General features: G+C 41.7%; 1 protein-coding gene across 1 annotated transcript in view; it reads right to left on the bottom strand.

The window, feature by feature from the left end:
* The window catches only part of LOC126484985 (probable RNA-binding protein CG14230), a 90,754-nt gene that overhangs the window by 22,088 nt on the left and 44,209 nt on the right, over positions 1-24,457 (bottom strand). The window contains 5 exon segments of the mRNA XM_050108591.1: positions 2,161-2,305; positions 2,666-2,819; positions 2,821-2,868; positions 13,812-14,000; positions 19,827-20,524. Coding sequence (XP_049964548.1) covers positions 2,161-2,305; positions 2,666-2,819; positions 2,821-2,868; positions 13,812-14,000; positions 19,827-20,524 — 1,234 coding nt within the window.

Genomic DNA, 24,457 nt, shown 5'->3' with positions numbered 1-24,457 from the left:
TTTGATATGACAACAAATTACACAGTAGAAGCAAAGGGGGACAAAGGTGTGTCAAGATACTGTCTGCTGGTGGTGAAAAGCAGCACCTATCTGTCATGCTTGCTTGTACAGCCAAGGGCATAAACTGCGACCATTAATTTTTTTTAAACACAAGATGTTACCTAAGTCCGAGATATTTCCAAAATGCATTATTGTACATGCTAACATAAGTGGCTGGTTCACAGAGGACATGATATTAGAGTGGATTAAACCTGCATGGCAATGTCGTCCTGGTGCCTTCCTATGTTTGCCAAACATACTATGTTTGCAGATCATACAACTCTGGCTGTAAAGAGAAAATTAGTAGAGGGCAGAGCACACTTGACTGTAATTGTAGGAGGGATAATGTCAATCTACAGGCATTGGAAGTTTGTTTAAGCAAACCAGGTACAGACAAACTTAAAAATATGTACACACAGTAGCTAACGAAAGAAGATGGGCAATTAATGCTTACAGGTGTGTTCAGTGTGCAAGCTTGTCTCAAGTGTGTGAGTAGATTTACTGAAGTAGAAAATGTATCCCAAATAAAACTGTCTAACATCCATTAAAAAAAAAAGTTGAGTTTCTAACGTGCCTGATGGCACAGAGGATGATGCTTTCTATGAAGAGAGCAACAACAAAGAATCGAGTGACAATGACTCAGAATCATCTGAGTAATGATTAAAAACTGTATATATATTTTTATGATAGTTAAACAAAATTTCTGGTTTGTACTTACACTTTTCATTTCTAAGTCATTTTCTTTGTAGATATGAGACAGTATCCAGCCAGTTGGTGAGTATATGCCACTAAGAATAAGAAGACATGGTGTGTTTTTCTTAGGTTCATGTTTATCTGATACCTTTTAACATCTTTTGTTCTATTGTGTTGTAAATTAGTATTATTGTTTATAACATTACTGGAGTTTCTCCACGGCACAGGTCTTTTGGTCTACAGTAAGCCTGAGTGAGCCTCTTCCCTCCCTGCCCCCTCCCAAAAGGAGAGAGAAAGAAAGAGGGAGGGAGGGGGAGGGAGGGGGAGGAGGGGGAGAGGGGGGGGGGGGAGAGAGAGAGAGAGAGAGAGAGAGAGAGAGAGAGAGAGAGAGAGAGAGAGAGAGAGAGGAGTAGTAACAGTAGTAGTAGTACCTTTCTAGATGCTGGAAGGGGGTTGATTTCCTTAGGAGGCTTTATACTAGCATTACACCAGCCATATAAGAAGACATGAACAACCCCGACTGTTCAGTTATGTGGTGCAGTGAGACTTGTCTGTGATGTTCCAGCTCACAGCCCACCCGTACATAGTTCCTAATTATAGCTGCCTAGCCGTGCCCTAATTTGTTTGTTAAACAACACTGACAGACATAGGAGACGCTGCAGAAGAAAAATTTTCTGCAATGGTGGCAATACTTACAGTTTACACTTTGTAAGTATTGCTTGTGCTGGAAATGATACTGTGTAGAAATATTATACTGCTTAGACTGTATAAATAGTAATCTAATAAAGTACTCTGTTTAACCTCTACCAGAGATGACACAAATCAGCATCTTTGCAAAAACCAAACATGGTAAAGCCCGGTTGGGATGTTACGAAAAGGATAGTTGCTACCTACCATATACGAGAGATGCTGAGCTGCAGATAGGTACAACAAAAAGACTGTCACAAAGTGATCTTTTGGCTAACAAGTCCTTTGTCAGAAAAAGACAAAAAAAGAAAAAACACACACACACGACCCCAGTCTTCGTGTTGCATGAGAATCTCTCTCTCTCTCTCTCTCTCTCTCTCTCTCTCTGTGTGTGTGTGGGGGGGGGGGGGGGGAGGGGGGGGGGGCAGCGCACATGGGAGTGTGGTCTGTTTTCGACGAAGACCTTGTTGGCCAAATGCTCACTTTCTGACAATCTTTTTATTCTGCCTATCTGCGACTCAGTAACTCCAGTATATAGTGAGTAGCAACTATCCCTGTCATAATATTGTAACAAATCAGCTTCCTGAATATGTAGATAGTTCTTCGCCAAATTCAAGTCCTTCAAATCAAGTTTGTACTTTGGCAAGCCAAGATGTAACTTTCCTGGATAAAATGCTATATTTCACTGAAAGAAAAAGACACTTCGGATGACACCCATGTGATATGGAAAGATTGACATACATCTCAAGCACGAGTTGCGGTATAGTCTGCAAAATTCTTGGTGGCCCCAGCTGTCCTAATGGCCGCTTGAATATTTTGACAGAGATAGTGATTCTCACTGCTGTCAGTGTTTGTGATGTAACAGTAATTTTAAGTGCCCAAAAGGCTAGATTTAATTCCATGCAATTTACAATAAATAGGTACTATTAATCCTCACAAATTCCTTAGAAGTGGGACCATTTTATCCAATATGTGATAAGTGAAAATTGTTTTGATTTTTAAATGTGGTTTGAAATGAGGGTCTTTTTTTTTCCCTTCTTCTTCTGAGTCTTATTTCTGGGGTGTGGTTTGCATTCAAGGTCAGCTTAAAAAATGGTAAGATCCAATCTAACATCAACAACAGGATTCTATAAGGTGTATTCTCTCCTCCCCCCCCCCCCCCACCCCCCTCCCCTTGATCTGATCTGCTCTTCCTCTCTCAGTCATTTAGTGACATTCAGCTAGAAGAGTTACAGAGTAACCTTACCTAGGTTTTTCTCTCTTCTCTGGTAACACGTGGGCTGTTTCACCAGGACATCCTGCAGAATGTTCAACTGTCGTTTCTTTTCATCTTGAAATTCAACAACCTTATCAGGCTCCACTGACACTTCATCATCATCACTTTCATAAAACCTTTCATCCCAAGGTAAATCTCTTGTCATTTGCATACTTCGACTGCAGCTCCAACAGCTAGAAAACATAAAACCCATTATTATATCCTAGCATAACAGCCTTTCCATAAATCCATCAATACAATGAATCATCACCCAAGTGATACTGTGGGGAAGAAAGCTCACTCACTGATGACAGCTCATGTGATGAGTACGGGAAACTAGAATAACTTAACGTACAGAAAAATTGACACTTTTCATCTGTACTGTTATCACAATTGTGTGTGTATTTATTTACAAGGACTATATTAGCAAATAAATTACAACTGTTGGTTTATGCTACTTGTTTTGGACAAAAACATTCAATATGCCCTCTCCTCTCTCCTATTTAGGCAAGAACAGATTGTTGTAGTGGCCATGTCTCAGCTCAGGGACATATGGCAAAGATGAACATTGCCTCTAGTTCCTGAGACAGCAGTAAGCACCTAGCTGGACATAGCTGTTACAATGGCTACTTGAAGTTCCGCTCCACTCTCCTGGAATTTTAGAACAAGGGAAAATAGCTCACAGTGTGTTGATATATAATTTGTAGCTTGCACACAAGTCACCATTTTGAAAAGATGATTTAAATAAATAGTTATGTATAGTGTCTTTCTTTATGCACATGTATTACACCTGTCACAGAAACCTCAGTAAACTCAGATGTCATTGCTGCAAATATATTTAATGGTAGCGAAGGATGTTGTTTCGACAACTTCTCAAAAACATTGAGAATTATCAGTTTTTCACAGCTTTTTAAAGGTGTTCCTTTTCTATGTTTCACAAAAGGACACAATGCAGTTTCTGCCATTTTCACCATACACAGGTGAAACACAAACGTGTCAGAAGAAATACCACAATGACTGCCCATATTACTGTCATGAAGCAGTTGGGGCAGGGGGGTTACAACTTCCTGCCATTTTCATCAGTACTCAGAAGAGAGAGGTTCTTCGCACTCTCCTACCAATTTGATGTTTTTTCAGATCGATGTTTATAAATGAACGCTCCTGTACACAAAGATAATCACTTACAATCCGGGGAATGGTGAGCAGTGCATAGTCACACGATAGTTGATTTGCCTCTGCACACTCCATTTACTCTCAAGTGTACAACACAGAATGTCATTTCCATAAACATTAAAAAAATTAACTTAGAGTGGAATCGAACTCACAACCTTGCGTATACAAGCCAGTTACTATATCCACTATACAATTGTGTAGATTTGGCAATACTTTTACAATGACACTATATCAAGTTCCTCAAATTTATTAAAAAGAAAGTGAAAACTGAAGTAGTTTGGCAAATCATGTTCAAAGGAGAAACTGTGAAACCAAAGTAAACTGCTATGTACTGATCAGAACTAGCCGTAATATCATGCACAGAATTGTTCAGAAATACATGGCACAAGCATTTAGCATTCTGATCAGCAAAGCCATTGCTCTCTGTTAATGCTTTGGAATGTCTTATAGTGTAATTAGTGGTAGTTGTTTGGTTGGTTTAAAAGGGGGGGAGGGGGGAAACCAAACTGCTAGGTCATCGGTCCCTCATTCCGATTAAAATAATTCCACAAGGGTGGGAGTAAAATAATCAAGACACACAAACCACAGCTTGAAGAAAGGAGAGAACCACAAGAATGACAGGAGGGCAACAAACACTAAAATGGACAAAAATTGGGCAAGAAAACCACAGACAGATGCAAGAAACATGTAGAAGTAGTCAAAACAAGAGAGCAGATTATCATGGCTGGCTGACCATGATAATAAAATGGAGAATCCAGCACTCTGCAACACATTAAAACCTCTCCCCTAAAAGCACCAGGGTGGAGGACACAGAGGGACAAAGGACACGTGCAAAAACTTAGATCAAATTATAAAACCCACCCTCACAAATAAAACGTAAAACTAAAGATGCTGCTGAGGCATTGTCACCCAACACTGAAGGTAGGGTGCTCTGAAAATTAAAAGTCCACTGCAGAGCGGCTAAAAGTGGGCAGTCCAGCAAGAGATGGATGACCATCAATTGTGAGCCACAGCGACACAGAGGTGGGTTCTCACAACATTTGGCCAATGCAGAGCCAGCAGAGGACAACTGATTCCCTGCAGGAGGACAGCATGGAAGACTTCCACACATTCATAGTCTCTTTAATGACACACAGTTTGCTATGCATGCTGTTATGCCATTCCTTCTCTCAAAGCCAAAAAACCCTGTGGTGTAAGGCAGAATGCAAGTCATTTTCGGAGATGCCCATCCCCAGAAGCAGTTTCCGCGTACCCTGTTTGGCCAGCCTGTCGGCAAATTCGTTGCCTGGGATTCCAATGTGTCCTAGGGTCCACACAAACACCACCAAGCAACGGGACCATTCCAGGGCATAGATGGACCCCTGAATGGACACTACCAAAGGATGGTAAGGGTAGCACTGGTCAATAGCTTGTAGGCTGCTCAAGGAGTCAGTACACACGAGAAATGACTCGCCAGAGCAGAGCACAAGATTTGACCGCCAGCTCTGCAGTGAAAACACTGCAGCCATCTGGCAAGGAGTGCTGTTCAATCTGACCTCTATGAGCATATGCAAAGCCTAAGTGACCATCAAAGAGCGAGCCGTCAATGTAAACCACTTCATGGCCCCGGTACACGTCAATAATCGAGAGGAAATGATAGTAAAGAGCCACAGTATGAACGGAGTCCTTAGGGCCATGCGATAGGTCCTTAAGAATCTGCGGTCTAGGTGTACACCATGGGGGCGTATATGAATGGACATCGAGAAGAGGTGTAATGGGAAGGACTCCAATTCCGATAGAAGGGACTAGACGTGAACTGCAATCGTAAGTCCTGATCTGGGCCGCCAATGCGGGTGATAAATTGCCGAGGTTGGGAAAAGGAGATGGTAATTCAGATGTGCAAGAGAACAACTTGGGGCAATGTAACTGGCGAGCAATTGTGCATGCCTAACCTTCAATAGGTGGGTGAGGGGGGACTCTGGCCTCCACCAGGACACTGGTCACCAGACCCTTCCTAAAAGCTCATATTGCTAGTCGAATGCCAAAGTGGTGCACTAGGGTGAGTGAACCGTAAACCAGACTCCCATACTCAAAGTGAGATTGAATAAGGGCTCTGTAGAGCAGCAGCAGCATGGAGCGATCTGCACCCCAGTTGATGTTGCTCAAGCAGAGAACAACTTACATGTGCAACGTAACTGGCGAGCAGTTGTGCACGCCTAATCTTCAATGGTGGGACTCTGGTTCAAATGGCTCTGAGCACTATGGGACTTAACTTCTAAGGTCATCAGTCCCCTAGAACTTAGAACTACTTAAACCTAACTAACCTAACGACATCACACACAGCCATGCCCGAGGCAGGATTCGAACCTGCGACTGTACCGGTCGCGCGGTTCCAGGCTGTAGCACGGGGGACTCTGGTCTCCTGGCAGAGGGCATTGAGGTGGTGTGGCATTTCCACTTAAGCTGACGAAGGTGAGGTAGCCAAGTCAACTGGGCATCGAAAACCACTCCTAAGAATCGATATGTCTCCATTACAGTGAGTGGATCATCATTAACGTAAAGTTCTGGTTCTCGATGAACAGTGCAACGCCAACAGAAATGGATGACGCACGACTTTGCAGCTGAAAACTGGAAGCTGTGGGCTAGATCCTATGACTGCGTCTTGTGAATGGCCCCCTGTAGGCGCCGCTCAGCAACACCAGTACTGGAGGAGCAGTACGAAATGCCAAAGTCATCCGCATACAGAGAAAGGTGAGGCCGACAGCCCTACCAGCTGCTGCTAGACTGTTAATAGCCACTAAAACTAGAGAGACCCTCAATATGGAGCCCTGCGGAACACTATTCTCCTGAATGGGGGAAGGGGGGGGGGGGGGGGGGGGACTATGGGAGGTACCAACTTGGACAAGGAAAGTACGAAGCGACAGGAAGTTTTGGATAAAAATCGGGAGTGGGCCCCGGAGACCTCACTCATACAATGTGGTAAAGATTTGATGTCCTCAGGTTGTGTTGTATGCTTTACGTAAGTTAAAAAAGACAGTAACCAGACGTTGGCATCTGGAAAAGGCTGTTCGGATGGCAGACTCGAGGGACACAAGATTATCAGTGGTAGAGCAAACACAGCGGAAGCAGCCCTGACATGGAGCCAGAAGGCCATGTGACTCCAGAACCCAACCCAACCGCCGACACACCATACGTTCCAGCAGTTTACTAAGAAAGTTGGTGAGGCTGATGAGCTGGTAACTATCCACATCAAGCTGGTTTTGACCAGGTTTGAGCACCAAAATGATGGTGCCCTCCCGCCACTGTGATAGAAAGACGCTGGTTGAAGTTGACCAGGAGATGTCGCTTGTAGCCAGACGAGAGATGTTTAATCATCTGACTGTGGATCCGATCCAGCCCAAGAGCTGTGTCAAGGCAATGTGCAAGGGCACTGAGGAGCTACCACTCTGTAAATGGGTCATTATAGGGTTCACTGTGGCATGTAGTGAACAAGAGGACTTTCCTTTCTATCCGCAGTTTGAGGGTGCGAAAGGCTTGGGGGTAGTTCTCCGATGCAGAGGTTCTAGCATACTGCTCAGCAAAGTGCTCAGCAATCATGTTTGCGTCGGTAGATAACACACCATTGATGTTAATGCCAGGGACACCTGTTGGGGTCTGGTACCCAAAAAGACATTTGATCTTCGTCCAGACTTGGGAATGTGACGAATGGCAACCAACGGTCGACACATACCTCTCCCAACACTCCTATTTCTGTCGTTTTATAAGCTGATGAATGCGCGCACAGAGCCACTTAAAGGCTATTAGGTGCTCTAGGGAAGGCAGCCACTTATGTCACTGTATAGCTCGCTAACACTCTTTAGTTGCCTCAGTGACTTCCGGCGACACCAAGGGACTGTCTTTCTCTGGGGGCACCCTAAAAAAATGAGGGATCGCGTTTCCGCTCCAGAAACCATCGTTGTACTGACCTGCTCGACGACAACATCAATGGCACCATGTGGGGGAGATTCAGCAGTGACAGCAAAGGTGAAAGCTTCCCAGTCTACCTTGTTTAAAGCCCATCTGGGAAGGTGTCCGTGGGCATGACGCCAGGGAAGTGACAAGAAGATGGGGAAGTGGTCACTACCACACAGGTCATCATGTGCTCCCAGTGGATTGATGGGAGAAGGCCAGGACTGCAAACCGAGAGATCAATGGCCAAATATGTGCCCTGTGCTACACTGAAATGTGTGGCGGCACCTGTATTTAAGAGGTATAGGTCGAGTTGTGACAGTAAATTTTCGACCTCCCTAACTCAGCCAGTAAGCATGGTGCCACCCCACAAGGGGTTATGAGCATTAAAATCTCCCAAAAGTAGGAAACGTTTATGGCGTTGATCAATCAGTGTAGCTAATACGTTCAGGGGTATTGCAGACAGTTATTTCCTGTGTCGTCCCTATCCTGACAGCCACAGCTTCAAGAGGGGTTTGTAGGGGCACATGTTCACTGCATACCGAGCTCAGGACATAGACGCAAACCCCACTCGACACTCCACTATAGTCCCTTATAGCTGCAGAGGGCAGGAGTCCACATTGCCAGGAACCAGGTTTCCTGGAGGGCAATGCAGAAAGCAGGTGTAAAACTTAACAGTTGCCGTAGCTCAGCCAGGTGGTGGAAAAAACTGCCGCAATTCCACTGTAAGATTACATGATTGTGAGACTGGGAAGGCATGAAACACTCAATGAGGCAGTCTAAGCGTCAGGCTCACCTGCCGCCACCAGATGAGTACCTGTGCGATCAACATCCATTGCGTATGAGGGCCCAGCGAGATCTAGGTCCTCAGCAGATGCCAGAATCTCCACCTCATTCTCAGATCCAGAGTTTGTAGGCAGTGGTGGTGTGGATGCCACCACAGTGCCTTGGTTCTTGGGGGTCTTTTTCTTTTTAGGTTTCTCTCACTGCTCCTTAGGTTTGTCCAGCTGGGAGGGATTCACTGATTCAGTCTCTGGGACTGAGGAGGACCGTGAAGCCCTCCGACCAGCTACCTCTGGTTGCTTCAGCCACTGGCGGGCAGCAGCTTTGCCACTTGTAGGATCCTGGAAAGGGAGTGACCCAAAGGATCCCTTCCTGGTGAGAGGAGCCAAAGAAGACTTAACGCTTCTCCAGGTGAGAAGTGGAGACTGATGTCCCTGATGGTTTGGGGGGGGGGGGGGGGGGGGGGGGGTTGCTCATGAAGAAGTTTGTGCAGGAGCAACAGGAAAGGAAGTGCCCTCGACCATCAAGGGGGCAGGTGGAATCTGAAGACTCAGAGAGCCAACTGTACGCAGTGGAATGGAGGATAATAGAACTGTTGTTGTAGCGGCGGCATAGGTTGATAGGTTGACATCATATGCACAGGATGTAGCCTCTCATATTTTCTCTTAGCCTCAGTGTAGGTCAGTCGGTCCAGGTCTTGTATTCCATTATTGTCCTGCAGTCTGGCGAGCAAGGCGAATGGTGCTCTCCGCAGTTGACACAGATGGGAGGCAGGACACAGGGAGTATTTGGATGTGAAGTACATCCACAATCCTGACAGTTAATGCTGGAAGTACAGCGGGAACACATACAGCCATACTTCCAGCACTTAAAGCACTGCATCAGAGGAGGGATATAGGGCTTTATGTCACAGCGGTGACCTTCTCGGGTAATGTGTTACCCTCAAAGGCCAAGATGCAGGCACCGGTGGAAACCTGATTATCCTTTGGAGCCCGGTGGAGGGATATAGGGCTTTATGTCACAGCGGTGACCTTCTCGGGTAATGTGTCACCCTCAAAGGCCAAGATGAAGGCACCGGTGGAAACCTGATTATCCTTTGGAGCCCGGTGGACACGCCGGATGAAATGGACACCTCGCTGCTCTAAATTGGCACGCAGCTCATCGTCAGACTGCAAAAGAAGGTCCCTGAGAAATATGATACCCTGGACCGTATTTCAGCTCTTATGGGGCGTGATGGAAACAGAAACATCCCCCAGATTGTCACAGGTGAGTAGTGCCCTTGACTGGGCAGAGGGTGCTGGTTTGATCAAGGCCAACCCCAACCACTTTTTGGACAAGCCTTCCACCTCCCCAACTTGTCCTCTAAATGATACACAAGAAACTGAGGTTTCACTGGCAAGAAAGATTCCCCATCAACTCTTGTACATACGAGGTACGGGTGTGAATAGGCTTCACTGCCATCCTTAGCCTGGCATTCCTCCCATAGTGTGGCCAAGGGGGGAAACAATTTGGGGTCGTATTTCTTACATTGAAGCTAGACCTTGACCACTTAGAGACAGCTGGTGTTTGACCACCAGCATGAGATGGCATACTACGCTTCATGGCGTGTCATCTGCCCTGATGTCACCCACTCTGACCAGGTGCCCTCTCCACGGGTGCCACCCAGCCACAGCAAAGGCCACCTGGCAGGAAGGCCATTGCGGGGAGTCCTGATGCCCCACAGTTACTGGCATCTACTCCTTGGCATAAGTGGGGAGTTAATGATCTAGGCATCAGCAGAGCGATCCCTGTGTGGTCAGGGGGCTACAACCGACAGGGTACATGGAGGCCCCACCATAACGGACTGGCTACCGTGCTGGATGTCAGGCGCAAATGAGCTAAGACGTCCATTATCGTTGACAGCGCAAAAAGCGATACTGCACAGAGGATGGAGGAAAACACACCCAGGAGGGTGACCTCGTCCAACAGCTGAAAAATGAGCGGAAGTGCAGATCCACATCGACGAAGGATGCGAGAGGTCTCCACGCATGATAGACACTATGCACCATATAAGGCGTCCTTCCCCAATTGGCTCGCTCTTCAGGAAAATTTTGAAAAATGGAGGTCAAACCCTACAAGGGACCATCTTATAGAGGCCGAAACATGTAAGACTCCTTTTAGTCGCCTCTTACGACAGGCCTATTCTAAACCCCGGACCCACAGGAGGGAATTAGTGGCAGTATAACACAAAATATGTAACATATAATTAGATTCCACTGGCGTAACACCACCCATGATTGTGTACTACTGCCAGTGACTAATCACTGTGAAAGTGTTTGGTTACATCAGGATCATTCTTACAATGAATAGAGTACAATGAACTGGCAGCAGACTAGTGCCAGGTGGTAACAACTTACCATTCATCCTCATAGTCAAGGTGAAAAATGTATGCTTGTGTACTTTCAAATGACTTAGAGATAACTGGTTACAATCCTGGAAATGGTACAAATTTTCGTTGCCAGTACGTGGTTAGCAAGGAGAGCAAAGATGGAAGTCTAGTCTATTCATCAACATTTGTGCTGATACATTCCAAAGTAGCTCATGAGAAGAGATTATGTGCCACGTAAGTTGGCTGCCTTGAGCACTATGAAGAAGTCAGTACAATTGGGTGCAGAGCAGACAATTTTTTCACCACAACTGCCACTGTATTCAAGAATATGGCATCATTGTACTCTGCTGAGTTCATCATCTTGCTCTACTGTACTACCACAGCAGTTGGACTCTGTTACCAGTGCTCGTCTGCAGGTGTTAAGACTTGGAAACATTTCCTCTGGACGTCTGTGCTACTGTGGCCTATGTCATGTTGAACACTCTGAACTTGTTCACATTATTGTGGAAAAATCACTGACTACATCCTGAGATGGATGCTGAACTTCTGGAACTTCCAAGTCTTAATTCCTTCTCCTTTGTTTATTCTCTTGCTGACTAATTTTTCGTAGGTGCAAGAATCCAGGGAGTTAAGTTGCAGTAATATTTGATTAGTGATTACTTATTACTGCAGGTTACAGCACTCGGTGCCCTTTCATGGTATTCAAAAGAAGAATTCTATGTACTAGCAGCAGATTTCACCCTCTCCCTTTTCTTTCATCACCTTTAATGACACACGCATAATACTACACTACACATGCACTCATTACGGTTGTAATACGCTTGTACTTGTCTTTCACAGGTATTAACTCTCCACTTTCCCACTGCCATTTCCATTCATACAACATACACCATGCAGGACATCAAGTGCAAAATCTAGTTTTTCCTTACAGATATTGTACGATATGCAAATGTTTCCATTGGCTTTCACTGCTTTTTGATGTTAAGCTGATATTTGAGCATTTCGATTTTCTTGTTTCTTGAGTAAAGCACTACCGTCTTCTCCTTCTGTGGTATTTTATCATTTCCATCACTCGAGGATCCTTCTGGCAACAAAACGGGAGACGTCAATTCTAGTTCATTCACTTGCCCACTAACAAAAGACTCCGCTCCACCTGGTGTGTGCTTGTCGATATCTTATGTTTCCTCTTTTGTGACATTTGAAACATTCTGTTGATCAATTATGTCCAGTAGGAATGCTGTACACTTTCTTCCATCTTCAGTTATTTCCAATGTTGTACAGATACAACAGTTGCTATGCAACATCACGAGTGGTGTCAGTTCTGTCGCACATGCCCGACAGAACACCACACCAATCTATATCAATGTACTCCATATGTTTGCTACTTTCAACTAATGAAACGAAAGCAGACTGCCAAAAGCACATTTCTGTGTCTGACCTCTGGAGGTTTGGGCATCAGTCACACATAAGGGGAAGTCAAATGAAAACGATACAGATGTAAAATTAATTACTTAAACTGTTTATTATTTTCTTTCACTGTGAGGGGCCATTGCTCCAAGACTTTCTGCACCACAATTAATGCACAGCAGTACACTGCAAAAACTGAAGTGCACCATCAAGTCCAAAATCCCAGGAACATTGATTGACAGTGTCATGCTGTTGCAGGATAATGCCTGCCCCACAAGGCTGTTTCGACTACACTGTGAAAGTTTGGCTGTGAATCCATTAAACATCCTCCTGATCTCCCTCCACACAATGTCCTTAGTTTCGGAGCCCTGATGAAAGACATTTGTGGCCAGGGATTTGCTTCAGACAAAAAGATGCACATCTGGGGTAATCATGGTTCATAGGCAACCGCAAACATCTTTCCATGAAGGTATCGACTGATTGTCTTGTCTTACAGTGGGGTAAATGTACTATCAGTTATGGTTATTACTTTTGAAGTAATAAACTGTTTATTTACTTTTTCCATCTGTCTCATTTTTATTTGACTGTCCCTTATAAACATTATACAGTTGCAGCATAACATCACCACAAAAATGAAGTAAGGAGTGTTACAATACCACAGCTCATATCTCATTGATAGTAAGGTCATTAGGAATGAGGTGCTAGTTCATGTGGAGGAAGATGGGATAGGAAATGGGCCATGACCTTCATGACCTAACCAACGTGTTAATTGCCTGATGTTAATAAGGAAGATCACAGGAAATGGGTATCTGTTTCTCCCACATCTAAGTGTATTATATTAATCACAGGCCACCTCTTTCAGAGTAGCTTTGAAAGAATAAAACTGATCTGAGAATCACTCCCTTCTCTATGTTGGGCCTTAAGTTAGTGATACTCCACAATATCTGCATCCTAAATTTCTCAAATCATGGCACAGTTTTTGGCATCCACATATTAGTCAAACAGGAGGAATGTCTAGCTCAAACTAGAGTGGGGTCTCAAACACTGAGCCAATATACTGTTCCAGTCCTTTACATACAAGCTACATAATAACCTGACATGCTATGAGACTCAAGTCCTAATCACTTACATCTATGTCACCACCGTTGTTCATCTACACGTCAATTCTACAACGTGCCAGTGTATCCCATCTCTGTTCCCATTACAAAAAACCACAGTAGTAGGTTGCAACTGAAAGTGTAGATAATGTCTGTTCATTACTATTATTCCAAGAACCTTTAGGAAATTCATTGTACAAAGACACTAGTCACTGGGTTCAAAGCAGTTGTTTGCTTGTGAGAGATGACTGTTCATAACTCGAATTTAATTACTCCTGTATGTTTTCTAATTCAAGTGTAGCCATCAAATATAAAAATTTCACCTAAAATAATGCAGGAAAAATGAAGAACTACACTGCAGAAAACCAAACTAAAAAATTACCTTCTGACCTTTTCTTCCTTCAAACTGTGCTTTTATTTTGAAGTCATTTATTTCATCATCTGATGATTCATCATCAAAGAGTGTAGATGGCTTGTCAACTGGCTTTTCACCATCATCATTTTCATCATCTGTATGTACAGTAGACATTTCATTATCACTGAAAATAATTTTTTTATTTGGTGGAGCATCCTGAAAAATATAAGGATTTTTTGTGAAATAAAAATGAAATGAGGAGCAAGTGAGTGTATATAATTTTGCTGCAATTAACTGTCATTTATTAACCATTAAGATTATAATTGTTAACAGAACAGTTGACAGTTCGTAACAGAATCAAATACATAAAATAAATAGACCAAAGTTGTTGGCTTGAATACTTTTAAATTTTATAGCTATTTCTGCAAAATAGTAGACATTGTTTCTGGAAATCCACAGGCAGATTTAAAAATCATGCCTATTCCATCTCCATTCTGCTTCTTACAAACCAAGATACTAATTATTGTTATTTGTCTTAACATTTTACAATTCCAACAGCACCTTCACCAAACAAATTTTGCTATTAATGAATTCTTCAGTACTGCTGTAGAGGAAAAGATATCCCTGTATAATCACAAACAATTCTTTTTTTCAGAAGCAATGGATTTAAGAGTGGTATTTATTTCTTTATAATATTTTTTTACATTTAACGACAATATTATGCTGCTCATCATATTGATGACATGTCGAGTTGCAGACAGGCAGGAAAAAAGACTGCCATACATTTCAGCTTTCAGCCACAAGGCCTCCTTCTAAAGTAGAAAAAAAAAAAACACACACACACACACAAAAAGCATAACTCACACACACACGACCACTGTCTCTGGCTGCTGAGGCCAGACTGCATACAATAAACTGTGCCTGATGGGAAGGCAATCTGTTGGTGGTACGGGTAAGGAGTAGACTAGGATAGGGAGGGGGGATGGATAGCAGGGTAGGGGTGGGAAGGTGTAGTGCTGCTTGTGAAAGCATGCAGGGGCATGGTGGGGACAATGTAGGGCTGCTGGGTGCACTTTGGACTTTTCCCACCCCTCCCACAGAGATATTCCACCACCTGCCATAACATACGCAATATCCTTGACCATATCGACTCCACCCATGCTCCCAACCTCTTGCCTCATGGCCCATATCCCTACAATGGACCTTGATGCAAGACCTGTCCCTTACATCCTCCCACCACCACCACCACCACCACCACCACCTACTCCAGTCTAGTCACAAGCATCTTCTACCCCATCAAAGACAGCGCCATCTGTAAAAGCAGTCAGGTTATCTACAAGGGAAGCTGGTACCACTGTGCTGCCTTCTACAAGAGCATGACATTGATCAAGCTCTCCGCCCATATGAATGACCACTGACAAACTGTAGCCAAGATGCAGCTAGACCACCCAGTTGCTGAACATGCTTCATAGACAATGTGCTTCACTTCAATGGCGGCTTCACAGCGAACACCATCTAGTTCCTTCCTACTAACACCACCTTTTCTGAACTGCACAGGTAGGAACTCTTTTTGTCATATATCCTACATTCCTGTAACACCCTGACCTCAAACTTAACTAGTCCCTGTCCTCCACTTATCTATCCCCTTCCCTGGTCCCATTCCAGCATTTCACAATCTTCTATTCCACCAATGCACCCACTAGCCTTTATTCCCCTCCTCTACCTCTCTCCGCTTCTGCTCCCCTCCCTCGTCCGCCTGCCCTCCTCCCCCCCCCCCCAAAAAAAAAAAAAGAAACCTTCCAACTGAACCCAGCAGTTCTACTCTACCCCACTACATCCTTGCATGCTGACTCCAAGCAGCAATACATTTTGCCCACCTCTACCTGCTATCCCTCCCCTCTCCACCCCAGCCTACTTCTTACCCCAAACACCCACAGTCTGCTTTCCCATCAGGCACATTCGTATAAGCAGTTGGGCCTCAGCAGCCAGATAAAATGGTCATCTGAGTTGTGCTTGTGTGAGTGTGAGTGTGTGTGTGTGTGTGTGTGTGTGTGTGTGTGTGTGTGTGTTTTCTACTTTAAAAGAAAGCTCAAACGTATATCAATATTTCTGTTGTATCTGCCTGCAATTCAGCACGTCTTCTATATGCTGAGTAGTAATCTATCCTTTCCATAATACTGCCGCTGTTCCATCCTGGATTTTCCATTGATTTTTTTTTATATTTAGATTCACACACTACTAGCCTCTGTGCTGTGCATGGTGGATGGTTTTGGTACCATTATTTTTCATTCCCTTCCCTCTTTCAATATTTCATTACCTTCTCTCTTTCAATAAGAAGTTTAACACAGTAGAACTGCCTGTATGTCGCTATATGTGCACTAACCTCTGTTATCATGTTCTTATAGACATCATGCATTATACAAGATGAGTCCGGAAAAAAGGTACAAGATCTGAAGGCTGATAGTATTTGTGGTTCTGAGCAAAAAACATCTTGTGAACATATGTCCTGCTCTCAATAGTTTATGTGAAAACTAATGAAAACAACGGAGAACAGCACAAATGAAGAGGATAGTAATGAAACAGTGTGATCTTATGTTTTGTTTCATTGTGTACATTTTCTCACAAAAGATGTTAAAAAAGTTCAATGGCAACTGCAATGCATTTTGCAGCTCTTGTACACAGCTGTTGCGTTGCTGATGTCAGCTCATTCATATGGAATGCTGTGATTCCACAGATTCTGTTCACTGATGAGTCAACATTTATCTGCAATGACATCAACAACATGCACAAGTCTCATGAGTGGGCAGGTCAAAATCTACATGCTACTGTGGAAATAAATTTTCAATGATATTTCTCAGTCAACATGTGGTGTGGTACTGTTGCTGACCAACTCATCAGTCCAAATGTTTTAGATAATCATCTTAATGGAGTACAGTATCTTGATTTCCTTCAAAATGTGTTACCAGAATACTTGGAGGATACTCCTTTGGTAACCCATCATCATATGTACTTTCAGCATACCTGATACCCATGATTTTCAAACAGGTGTATGTCGTATATGGTTGAGAAAAGAGAATATGTTCATTTGAAGTTTGTTGTTCTGAATCACCTACACTATCGCCCCACAAAGCATGTATCTTTCCTCCCAACTCACCCTCTATACACCGGGGACAGTAGTCATCTGCATTCTATTCTGAATATTGGTGATCTAAAATTGACCAAAGCACTTTACGAATCATCATCTTTCATCTAAATATTCTCAATGTAAAGCCTCCGAAAACAAACATTTTCATACTGATTGAACGTTGTGGTGCAACAAAATTAGCAACTCGCTTCCGAATATCTTCTGTCTCCGCCTTTAATCTGAATGGGTGAAAATTTTAAATTACATTTGAGCACACAGTAATAAATATATCACACTAGGCTTTTGCTTGTACTACACATCTATATAATTTTGTAAAATTATGCTTGCATATGTAATTATGTAATGAATGAAATTGCAAAAAATAATACTCACAACTAATGGGCACTAAGCTATTTAAGGCAAGCTGTCATCCATACTACGAGGATATTTTGTTTATATCATTCTGAACTTCCTTATAGGTGCTGTACTAAACAATAATAATTTTCAGTAGGCAAGTAGATCATCAACAACAACCTAAATGTACAGCTCATGATACCAGATAGTTCATTTACATGTGGTCATGTAGAAATAAAAATTTCACCTCCTGAAGTTAAGTATTGACCAGCAAATCTGTATCATAATTTTATAGTTTTTTACTCCCACTGAGAAAAAAATACAGTCTTCGCACACTTCTTTGGGGCACTGACTTTGTTCCTAATGAACACTCAGTAATCTAGAAACTACTAGGCTCTACCAGTGTGAATTCAATTGACTCAGTAATTGCAGATATACAATGTATGCTCGTACATTTTAAGCTTTTCACTCTCTGGGAACTTGGATGTGTCCTAGAAACCTACAAATGACAGAAGTTATTAATGCTAACCTATAATTTAAAGCACCTGTTCTGCCCTTGTGATGAACAGGAGAATATGCATTGTTTTCCAGATTGTTTGGAGTATTCACCATGGGAATGCTTTGCAAGAAATGTAACCTACTGTCCAAGTTTCTCAACAAGGAGAGGTCCCAAGCAGAGGGATCAACATTTTGAAACCAAATATACGGTGAGCTCCCAGATACCACACCCAGCAGTCATTTGCCCTGGAGAGCCCTCGTTTGCTAGTAACTGATGGAACAAAAAGAGATTCTGAGTTTTGCATGATACTCAATAACATGAAAGAAGTCCAAACACCTTGACTGATTGTGTGGTGTGGTGGATAGAATAATAACTTCACTTGCAGGAAGTTATGGGTTTGAAACTCTTCAGGTACAGTAGTTTTTATTATTTTTAAATCTTTATCAAAGTGACTTTGATCATTATTTTATTCAATTAATTGGTTTAAATGTAATTTTTTATTTCTATTCTTTTGTCATATCGTTTTAATCACCATATGAACTTTTTCATTTGTTCTATTTTTTCTTTGTATCATTCTTCCTCCAATCGGATTTTTGTGAATATGAATTTCATTATTTAAATATTCAATTATTTGAAAATTCTTATCTGTCAGTTAAAAAACAAAGAACAAAATAATCTGTTAATCCTGTCTGGGCAATGGAGTGAACAATTTTTTTTTTTTCTTTAATCAGAGGTGCAATTTCCTTTTGTATGATAATCCTCATATAAACAAATGAAACACAACCTAATCATCTATTGCACTATGGACAAAATATGGTAGCTGAAGAGTTAAATGAAAGAATGGTTCATGAGTAAAACAAAATTCAAGCAAAATGAGAAAGAGAGATAATAAACACAATAATGTGGATGAAAAAACATGGTGATAAAACAAAATAATTTAAATTGAAATAGATACATAAAATTAATTAAAAACTCATGGACAAAGATTTAAAGCAGAAAAAGAATGATAGGAGGAAAAATTAGAGTAAATGAAGACGCTGATATTATGATTACAGTTATGTGACAAATAAATGGAAATAAAAAATTACATTTAAATCAGTTAATTGAACAAAAATGATGATCACAGTCATTCCAATAAAGATTTAAAAATAATAAAAACTACTGCACCTGACAAGATTCAAACCCACAACTTCCTGGATGTGAAGCTATTATCGTATCCATTACACCACACAACCAATCAAGGTGTATGACTTATTTAACGTTATTGAGTGTCATGAGAAATTCTGGATTTTTTTTTCCATCAATTAGTTGCAAATGAAGACCCACCACAACAAATGGCTGTAGGGTGTGATACCTGAGATCTTAACCTACATAACCATACAGATGGTTTCAGTAAGTCTTTCCCACCATTGGGGACCTCTCCTTGTAAGACAGTATTTACTACCGTCTGTCAGTAGAAGACTGAAGAGGCAACACACACATCTCTCCTTACAGATTCATGAGTTGCTGTTAACTTTTCCTTGTTTATCGCTTGAAATTCATTTCTGTAACAAGAGGGTAACAATCTCCATTATTACACTGTGTTCCATATGTAAACCATAAGGCAGAGTTAGTTTTTTCCATCCTTCATCATGTCGTATGAGACTTTTACCCTGAGAGTAGCAGATTATTATATTAAACTCTGATCACAACTCCCTCAAAATGTGTCAAATTTTAGACAATACCCTCATTTCCACTTTTGATAACATTTAGTAACTGCTTATTTGCACTTGCAAACATAAAAAGTTTTTCTTATAGATTTGGTTCTGCATTTCATAGCCATTGTCATTACATGGCATTCTTTTTGTTATCAGAACCGAAATATGTGAACACATTGCACACCAGATGGGTACGAGAACAAGACAAGTTACAGGAAGATTCGACAATTATATGGCAATGAACTGCTGAAACTGTGCTCTAAGAACATTATAATCTTAAAAAAATATTTTATTACTGAACTGGCTAAAAAACACAATAATAACAGAAATAATTATAGAAATTGAAGATAAGAAGTTGCAGTACTTACCACAGCAGCTAAAGCTCGTTTTACAGTTTGTACTTGATTTTTGAATGACACTCTTTTTTCTTCAATAGATTTTAATCTCTTTTCCTCAGATTTCAAACTTTTTATTTCTGGAACACTTCTCCTATTTTTTATAACTTTTAATTGTATCTGGTCATCCTGGACTTTCTGCTTCTTATGTTCATAATTAAAGATATTAAATTTTGATTCTTGATACCCAAGAATGTTTTCACTGGCAGGAAATAAATTATTTTCCAGATTACCCTTCTTTTTGCTTCCTTTCCTCATACTTTCTGATACATTCTTTAGTGGTGAAGATGGTTGTACTTGTGTTTCTTCTAACTTGGGTTTAAATTCTGCATAAGAACTTAGTATACCCTTAAACATTGGTAATTTTTTATTGTAGCTCACTTCACAAGTGCCCATACCTGAGTCTTCAGATTCAAATTTTGCAACATTTGATTGTTTGGCATTTCCCTGACTTTCCTTTTTGAAATTACACGTCTGCACAAACTCATCATCTTGACTTCCATTATGTATAAAGTTTCCTGTAGGATTTATCCCTGCAGATATCCGAATTTGTTTTACGACAGACTGTTGCTGTTGTCTTTCTCTCGCCAATCGGTCCAAAAAGCTTTCTTTTGCAAGTTCCACTTTCACATGCTGACCATGCCATTTTCTTTTTGACATGTATTCAAGACCTATAAAGTACAAGATTTTAAAGTACAAATAATAATGCAAATGGTTAAATACACAACATCAAAATTCACTGTTAAAAATGTCAAAACACAGTTCTTGCTTGAATGTCATGTTATTGGGGTGTACACTGTTTTGCAGGTACATGCAGACCATTGTCAATATGGCAGGCTGCACAGGGCAGGTGAGAGCCAAGTACTGGGGGATTTTGTATCATCTCTCATGTGTCTCTAAAAAATATTTTTATGTAAATAAAGCAAAGCTACATCAGTTACTGAAACAATTTTTTGGTAAAAATGTTACTTACAATAAAAATACTGAAAATCATCCAGCTGTTTTATTTGCAATTCAGTCTTTATCACGTGATTTTAAGTACACTACATGGTCAAAAATGTATTCTTTTTCATCTTATTGTCCCACAGTACAGCCAGATAATGAATTCTCTCTTTCAATTGTTGATTACAATTATTACAATACTTCTAAATTACTTAACCTACTGCAGTTAATTCAGGGAGTTTGCGTGAGGAATGTGGTCATAGGGTAATTTATGTTCAGTGCATATTAGGTCACATGTTACTTTATACGAATTGAAGCTAACACATCAATATTGTTTCCTTTTAAAATCTGGAAAGTGAGGCATTTTTCACTCCAATATGAAGTACCCCCCCCCCCCCCCCCATGAACCATGGACCTTGCCGTTGGTGGGGAGGCTTGCGTGCGTCAGCGATACAGATAGCCGTACCGTAGGTGCAACCACAACGGAGGGGTATCTGTTGAGAGGCCAGACAAACGTGTGGTTCCTGAAGAGGGGCAGCGGCCTTTTCAGTAGTTGCAAGGGCAACAGTCTGGATGATTGACTGATCTGGCCTTGTAACAATAACCAAAGCGGCCTTGCTGTGCTGGTACTGCGAACGGCTGAAAGCAAGGGGAAACTACAGCCGTAATTTTTCCCGAGGGCATGCAGCTTTACTGTATGATTACATGATGATGGTGTCCTCTTGGGTAAAATATTCCGGAGGTAAAATAGTCCCCCATTCGGAACTCCGGGCGGGGACTACTCAAGAGGATGTTGTTATCAGGAGAAAGAAAACTGGCGTTCTACGGATTGGAGCGTGGAATGTCAGATCCCTTAATCGGGCAGGTAGGTTAGAAAATTTAAAAAGGGAAATGGATAGGTTGAAGTTAGATATAGTGGGAATTAGTGAAGTTCGGTGGCAGGAGGAACAAGACTTCTGGTCAGGTGACTACAGGGTTATAAACACAAAATCAAATAGGGGTAATGCAGGAGTAGGTTTAATAATGAATAGGAAAATAGGAATGCGGGTAAGCTACTACAAACAGCATAGTGGACGCATTATTGTGGCCAAGATAGATACGAAGCCCACGCCTACTACAGTAGTACAAGTTTATATCCCAACTAGCTCTGCAGATGACGAAGAAATTGAAGAAATGTATGATGAAATAAAAGAAATTATTCAGATTGTGAAGGGAGACGAAAATTTAATAGTCATGGGTGACTGGAATTCGAGTGTAGGAAAAGGGAGAGAAGGAAACATAGTAGCTGAATATGGATTGGGGGACAGAAATGAAAGAGGAAGCCGCCTGGTCGAATTTTGCACAGAGCACAACATAATCATAACTAACACTTGGTTTAAGAATCATGAAAGAAGGTTGTATACATGGAAGAACCCTGGAGATACTAAAAGGTATCAGATAGATTATATAATGGTAAGACAGAGATTTAGGAACCAGGTTTTAAATTGTAAGACATTTCCAGGGGCAGATGTGGACTCTGACCACAATCTATTGGTTATGACCTGTAGATTAAAACTGAAGAAACTGCAAAAAGGTGGGAATTTAAGGAGATGGGACCTGGATAAACTAAAAGAACCAGAGGTTGTACAGAGATTCAGGGAGAGCATAAGGGAGCAATTGACAGGAATGGGAGAAATAAATACAGTAGAAGAAGAATGGGTAGCTTTGAGGGATGAAGTAGTGAAGGCAGCAGAGGATCAAGTAGGTAAAAAGACGAGGGCTAGTAGAAATCCTTGGGTAACAGAAGAAATATTGAATTTAACTGAGGAAAGGAGAAAATATAAAAATGCAGTAAGTGAAACAGGCAAAAAGGAATACAAACGTCTCAAAAATGAGATCGACAGGAAGTGCAAAATGGCTAAGCAGGGATGGCTAGAGGACAAATGTAAGGATGTAGAGGCCTATCTCACTAGGGGTAAGATAGATACCGCCTACAGGAAAATTAAAGAGACCTTTGGAGATAAGAGAACGACTTGTATGAATATCAAGAGCTCAGATGGAAACCCAGTTCTAAGCAAAGAAGGGAAAGCAGAAAGGTGGAAGGAGTATATAGAGGGTCTATACAAGGGCGATGTACTTGAGGACAATATTATGGAAATGGAAGAGGATGTAGATGAAGATGAAATGGGAGATATGATACTGCGTGAAGAGTTTGACAGAGCACTGAAAGACCTGAGTCGAAACAAGGTCCCCGGAGTAGACAACATTCCATTGGAACTACTGACGGCCGTGGGAGAGCCAGTCCTGACAAAACTCTACCATCTGGTGAGCAAGATGTATGAAACAGGCGAAATACCCTCAGACTTCAAGAAGAATATAATAATTCCAATCCCAAAGAAAGCAGGTGTTGACAGATGTTAAAATTACCGAACTATCAGCTTAATAAGTCACAGCTGCAAAATACTAACACGAATTCTTTACAGACGAATGGAAAAACTAGTAGAAGCCAACCTCGGGGAAGATCAGTTTGGATTCCGTAGAAACACTGGAACACGTGAGGCAATACTGAACTTACGACTTATCTTAGAAGAAAGATTAAGGAAAGGCAAACCTACGTTTCTAGCATTTGTAGACTTAGAGAAAGCTTTTGACAATGTTGACTGGAATACTCTCTTTCAAATTCTGAAGGTGACAGGGGTAAAATACAGGGAGCGAAAGGCTATTTACAATTTGTACAGAAACCAGATGGTACTTATAAGAGTCGAGGGACATGAAAGGGAAGCAGTGGTTGGGAAGGGAGTAAGACAGGGTTGTAGCCTCTCCCCGATGTTGTTCAATCTGTATATTGAGCAAGCAGTAAAGGAAACAAAAGAAAAATTTGGAGTAGGTATTAAAATTCATGGAGAAGAAATAAAAACTTTGAGGTTCGCCGATGACATTGCAATTCTGTCAGAGACAGCAAAGGACTTGGAAGAGCAGTTGAATGGAATGGACAGTGTCTTGAAAGGAGAATATAAGATGAACATCAACAAAAGCAAAACAAGGATAATGGAATGTAGTCTAATTAAGTCGGGTGATGCTGAGGGAATTAGATTAGGAAATGAGGCACTTAAAGTAGTAAAGGAGTTTTGCTATTTGGGGAGCAAAATAACTGATGATGGTCGAAGTAGAGAGGATATAAAATGTAGGCTGGCAATGGCAAGGAAAGCGTTTCTGAAGAAGAGAAATTTGTTAACATCCAGTATTGATTTAAGTGTCAGGAAGTCATTTCCGAAAGTATTTGTATGGAGTGTAGCCATGTATGGAAGTAAAACATGGACGATAAATAGTTTGGACAAGAAGAGAATAGAAGCTTTCGAAATGTGGTGCTACAGAAGAATGCTGAAGATTAGATGGGTAGATCACATAACTAATGAGGAAGTATTGAATAGGATTGGGGAGAAGAGAAGTTTGTGGCACAACTTGACCAGAAGAAGGGATCGGTTGGTAGGACATGTTCTGAGGCATCAAGGGATCACCAATTTAGTATTGGAGGGCAGCGTGGAGGGTAAAAATCGTAGAGGGAGACCAAGAGATGAATACACTAAGCAGATTCAGAAGGATGTAGGTTGCAGTAGGTACTGGGAGATGAAAAAGCTTGCACAGGATAGAGTAGCATGGAGAGCTGCATCAAACCAGTCTCA

Source organism: Schistocerca serialis, chromosome 6 (genome assembly GCF_023864345.2).
Source record: "Schistocerca serialis cubense isolate TAMUIC-IGC-003099 chromosome 6, iqSchSeri2.2, whole genome shotgun sequence".
NCBI lineage: Eukaryota > Metazoa > Arthropoda > Insecta > Orthoptera > Acrididae > Schistocerca > Schistocerca serialis.
Note: the sequence above shows the minus strand (reverse complement) of the source record. Positions and strands in the feature narration are given on the sequence as shown.